The sequence below is a fragment of the Dendrobates tinctorius genome, unplaced genomic scaffold (assembly GCF_039654945.1).
Source record: "Dendrobates tinctorius isolate UK_male_01 unplaced genomic scaffold, ASM3965494v1 ptg000022l, whole genome shotgun sequence".
NCBI classification, from domain to species: domain Eukaryota; kingdom Metazoa; phylum Chordata; class Amphibia; order Anura; family Dendrobatidae; genus Dendrobates; species Dendrobates tinctorius.
Window position 1 is genome coordinate 33833821 of NW_027361690.1, and position 6101 is coordinate 33839921.

General features: G+C 39.4%; 1 protein-coding gene across 1 annotated transcript in view; it reads left to right on the forward strand.

Moving 5' to 3' along the window:
* Nucleotides 1-5607, forward strand: part of TMC3 (transmembrane channel like 3) — a 152626-nt gene extending 147019 nt beyond the window's left edge. The window contains exons 21-22 of the mRNA XM_073568572.1: nt 1845-2106; nt 3821-5607. Coding sequence (XP_073424673.1) covers nt 1845-2106; nt 3821-4673 — 1115 coding nt within the window. The 3' untranslated portion in view covers nt 4674-5607. The remainder of the gene's footprint in view (nt 1-1844; nt 2107-3820) is intronic.
* Nucleotides 5608-6101: the final 494 nt, after the last annotated feature.

A 6101-nucleotide genomic window follows, 5' to 3' on the forward strand; every position in this document is an offset into this window, starting at 1 on the left:
CTGCAGTCTGTGTCAGAGGGTGGTCTGTGTTGGCACGGTAATAAATTGTGTTATTTCCAGCTTTACAGAAGGATGATAACACCATAGAAATGATAAGAATAATAGGCCAAATTGTTTGGTGAATTGGAACGCGCGGGGTTAAAATTTTGCCTCACAACATAGCCTATGACGCTCTCGGGCTCCAGACGTGTGACTGTGCAAAATTTTGTGGCTGTAGCTGCGACAGTGCAGATGCCAATCCCAGACATACACACATACATACATACAAACATACACACACACACACACACACACATTCAGCTTTATATATTAGATATACATTAGAATAATTGAAAGTAGGAGTTAAAAATCCGAAATTGAAATAGTATATCATAAACAGAATAAGTCTTATATTGTTACTGTTATATAGGAACATTTTCACTAATGACTATAAAATCTGAAACCGGATTGAGCAGATATGAAATTCTATTGTGCCTAACTATACTGCATTCCATCCTACTAAGCCTACTTGGAGAAGAATTTTAGGCTTTATTTTAACCAGTATAGTAGTTTATGTGGTCTCCTTCCCCTAGTATCCATCTGTGCTCACAACTTGCCTACTTGATCAGTTCCCACTAAAGATATACTTACTACACATTCCTCCACCCTCATTCGTTAAATATGCAACCTCCGCCTCTTCTCTGAAGCCTTCTATTACTCCAATATTAATGACATCCTACAGATAAATCACCAATATAAGATTGTAGTGGGCCGACAATCGGCACCCCCTCTGATCAGCTGCTAACAGCACCAGCAGGATCGAAAGTAAACTGTGACAGAGCAGATCATCACGCCTTCACAACACTGTTTATTGGCCTCTCTCGGGTAGTGCATATCACCCTTTTTAAAATACATGCATAATTCTAATAAGTTTTAAGCAATTTAATAAGGTTTCTAAAGTTAAGGAATGAAGCAGGTGAACAGTTACTACTATTTAAATTACACTAGAAAGCCACAAAAATTGTAATTTTTCAGTTTTATTTAAAAGTAAAATTATAGCAGATTAGTTTGTTCAGAATTAATACTATTATAGAACATGTCCCTATCAAAATATTACTAGGGCTAAATTTAAAGATAGAAATGGGCAAAATTTTAGTGGGAAAACAGGCACAGATACATATAGCAAAGATTGCTGCTGCATTTCTTCCATAAAGAAAGCACTAGTTGAGCTACAATACAGGCCACCAAAACACCTCCAACAAGCAACAAAGAATTAGCAATAACATCTGCTATGGAACATTAATAATGAAAAGAAATGAGCAAATAAATTTGCAGCACCCTGATCTGATGGCCAGGTCAGTACTCTGTAGCCAGTGAAAAGGAGCACTGTGGTCCGCTTCCTACTTGCTGTCCTCTGTGACTCCTCTTTTGATTAGTCAGTGTGTAGTGACGTCATACACAACATCACATCAGACTAGCTAATCAAAAGGAGCCGTGGATGACGGCATGTAGGAAGGGGTTCGCATGGCCGATGTCCAGTGGCCACTGAGTACTGACCTGGTCACTAAACCAGGGTCCTGCAAATCGATTTGCTCATCTTTAGAACTAAATAAATTAAATTACTTTGCTTCAGATGCATCTTAGTCATTGGAAATGGTGCCACTGTGGCAACAATAACTTATAAATGGGTTGAAGGATTTGATAATGTTATCCTTTTTGCCTGTCGAGTTCCATAATTTGTCATAAATAGATCAAACCATTTCCCACTTTCATCAAATCTCAGTCTGATTGCATTTTCAATCTCACATTCAATAGGGTCTTTTGTAATGTCCTTACTATGTAATTGCAATGTTTTGTGTTCCCAGCCCGGTTTCAGAAGAAAGATGGAGTAGATAAAAAGCGAGAACAAGACAGTGACATAGTGAGCCAAGAATCATCTGTACACTCTTCAACTCCAAGGAAGAATGGAAGTGTAGTGAACTTTGAATCTCCCGGGAGCAAACACAGTCGAATACAGACAATAAGCCAATCTGCCCCCCGTGTGGTAGTCCCCCAAATCCCTAATGTAAACCTGAGCCCTTCTGCATCCAGGGTAAATCAGCAGCAGGCAGAGAACAACTCAAGCAGGTATGTGTACACTATTGATTAATGTGATAATCTGTAAATGTGTTCTATCGAAGAGTTTATTAACCTAAAACATATCATTGGAGATCATTAAAATCTAAATGCATTCATTTTCACATCCCCACTAAAACCGGACCCTAAGATTTACTGCTATTCTTGACTTGTTACAAAGATGGTTCAGCTCACCATAGATCATACATCAGCCAAAACAATTAACCACTGACAAGTCAAACGAATAACATTGTTTATCTCGTTACAATGGGCAAATTTAACTATCTGAGAGATTTTGACAACAGCAAAAATGTGAGGTCTTTGTGACTAGATCAGAGCATATCCAATAAATAAGTTCAATGAGGACATGGATGTGTTTATTGATAAATGTAATATTACAGATTATGGGTACTACACTTTGGAGATGGGATGTTGATCAGAGAAACTAGGCAGATGTCATGCATGTAGTTGGGAAGGAATGTTCCCCCTATCATGGAGCAATTAGTATCTGACTCATGGGGTTATTTCCTTACTTTCGATCAACATGTTGGGTTATACGTTTAACTCAATGGACTTGTGTCTTCTTTTAACCTAAAACTATGACACAAATTCAGGTCTTATGGCATGTTCCTGGCATGCACAGGTAATATCTGACAAAAGCAGCCAGGCGTGAGTTTACATCAAAAGAAACGGAGCCAGTAATAAACCACCAATTTGCTACATGCAAACCAAATAGCATTCTTTGTGAATATAACATTATGTTATCAACAGAACATCACCTGTTTACATAGGACAATATGCAATCTTAAAAATCATTGCACCTGTGACATAAGCATTTTTCTCATTCGTTGTGTGTTTAATGCCTTTTTTAGAGAATGTTCATTCTCTTAATCTTGGCTGATTTAAATGGACATTACGAAAGAATGACTTACAAAAAAGTGACAGGGTCATGGACAGTTAGGCTTTCTGATGTGAGGGAGTATTGAAGGTTAGTCCATCTAGTCTGATTCCACAAAAGAGAAACAGTGCAAAAACATTGCTGAAAATGTTAATTCTGTATACCAGTGGTCCCCAACATTTCTGACCTTAAGAACCACATTCAGCTTAGAGAGAGGGTCGTGAGCCACATCCAGCTCCCACCCCCTTCAAAGTAGTGTCAACCAAAGCCCCCCTTACAGGTATAATGATAACCAAAGCTTTTCCACAGAAATCACTCCAAAGCAGTACACTGAGGTCCAGGGGTTCCCACAATACCCCCATTCAGTATTCTCCTAATCAAGGACTCCTAACACACTGTCACATCCAGCTTTGACCACCTCCTCTAACAGGTAGTACCATCCTCCAGTGTACCATACCTAAAACATCTCTAAACCCCTAAGACCAGTAAATGTGCAACCAGATCTGCACTTCTGTGCAGGGCTGCTCATAAAATTCACCATTTTGAGATGTGCTCTTCACACCTGTTTGCTGGACCTGGAGCTAATGCACCAAGCTCGCAGACAGTCGCGAGCCACAATTCATGGGACCACGAGCCACATGTGACTCTCGAGCTACAGGTTGGGGACCCCTGCTGTATACGATACAAAGGTGTGAGAGCACCCAGCTGGCTGTGTATGGGCCTGCTTATCCATGTGTTACACAATATTAGTCAGGTAAGTTTAAATGCTTTGGCTGATTGCTGCAAGACCATAACTATGATCATAAATAATTTATGTTTTATTCACAGACCACCAAGTGTAAAACTAGGAAGTTCAAATGATGCCTGCAGAACTAAAAGCTACAATCCAGTAGCCCACAAGAAGAAAAGTGAAGATACCTTATCAGAGCCTTTGTTCAGAAAAGGAAATAAACATGTATCATCTGAGAATCATGGATCTAGTGCCCCAAGTGTTGTCTCTCTTCGTCCACACACAAGGTATTTTCTTGTTAATGAGCACGAGTCTCGGAAAAAACTCCTTCGTTCCACATCTAGGCTTCCAAGACATTTCCGAATGGATGAGTCTGGTGACATAGTGGAGCTATACCCAAGAAATGTCAGGAAATATGTTGTTCAGACTCCAAGAAGATCATACTCACCACACCTTAGTGAGGAAGAAGAGGATGAACTTCAGAGAGATCTAGTCTGCAGATCCAACCGGCCCCGCTCATTGTCAGATCTCCGTCATCCTCCTCGCTTTTACATTGGAGACCGTACTGACAGTCAGATTTTATCAGGCAGAGAATTAGCACGAATGCAGTATAAATCCTGGGAAGGAGGATTTCAGTTTGACTCAGATAAACCACCACATCATCGCAAGAAAATGACTATGAGGAACTATGATGTTGATGAACATTTTGTGGAACGCCACCGGAAAGTAAAATCAAAGCACAAACGTGAACATTGTCTTACAGAGTCTGACTCGGTATCTAACGCATCTAGCAGTGACCAGCAAAACAGCAGCACTGACCAATACATCCATGTTATCCATAATAAGGACAAATACATCAAAACAAGTGGAAAGATAACTAAAAAGAAGTCCAAAGCTTGTGCAGACTTAAACCCCTCTGCATTTAATGAACTAATTTGTTCAAATGTTTAGAATACTATTCATGCTACCTACAAGTGTTTTCATACTCAGTAAATATCAATCTATGCACACATGAAATTAACCAGAGCCCCATATGCAAAACTCACCCTAAAGACCCTTATGCACTTGGGTTTATTGTCTTTTTCTTTTTGATGTAGACTATAATTTTTAACACATGCTCAATGCAATATAAGCTCTGTTACGATTGTGTTTCTAAACAGCTATTTTATAGACAATGAGTCCGATTCATCAAGTCTGGCATAGCACACGCTTGTACTGTGCCAGTTTTGCTGGAATAGAAGGCACCAAATTCATTAAGAGATGCACATCATTTAATGAATTTGGTGCTTGTTTCACACCAGAAATGCTAGTCTAGCATAAAAGCTTTGATGAATCTGTTGGAAAAGTGAATTTAGAAACTGGTCTACTTTTGATTTGGGTGAAACATACAATATATCAAATACAATATTGTCTCCTAACACTTTTGCATCCCAGAATTAGAGCTTGTGGACCTATTAGCCACAGAGTAGCTTTTAATTTTGTATGCTCTTTTAGTGTAGCTATGTGTAAAACGTATAGAACTTTAAACTACAATATTTTTGTAAAAGAGAGAGGAAACTTGATTTACCTATATCAGAGAATTGAAATGGATTTTACTATGTGATCGAACCAAATTTCAAAGTTTTTTTTATAGTTTGACTCCTAAATGTAAAATTAAGCAAGTTTCTTAAAAGTCTTCATTAAAAATCGCCTATCATTTTGCAGGTTGAGAGTATGTATAAGTCCTACATAGATGCTCTGCAAATTCTGACAAAAATCCACCACTGCTCCTGCCACTTCTTTGATCTCCTCCTTTCTGTGAGTGTTAAAGTAGCTATACACAGTTGGGACCAGGATGGGCTGACCATCTATGTGGGCCAACAGAAAAAATATAGAGAAAAATGGAATGCCTCACTGTGTCAATGTGCCTGGTAGCCTTGAATTTGCCAGCAGCGATCCAAAAAATTCCGTCTGATCGTCAGATCACAATGAGAGGAAGAAAAAAGTTGTCAGATCACACAGCTGTGTGATCCGACAACTTTTTTCTTCCTCTCATCTATGTGGGTGCTTTTGTTTTTCCCCAATGGCAGTTGTCAGGAAAATAAAAATCTGTCAATTACAGTGCACCTCATCTGCCCTATTGTTCTGTTCTCCTGGAGATAAGCTACTACTAGATGTAACGTATCCCCTTCTAATGAACATGCATAGCCCAGCATACATGTGCATAAGGCACAGGGCTTTAACTTCCACTAGGCACCGGAGGTCCGGTGCCTAGGGCTGCTACTTACAATTCGCGGAGCCATCATGAAAGAATATTGTTTTCCTATACCCCCTCCCTTCCCAAACCAAATAAGGCTAGTTTCACACTAACATTTGGCAGGGCTGTGGATGGCAGCCTTC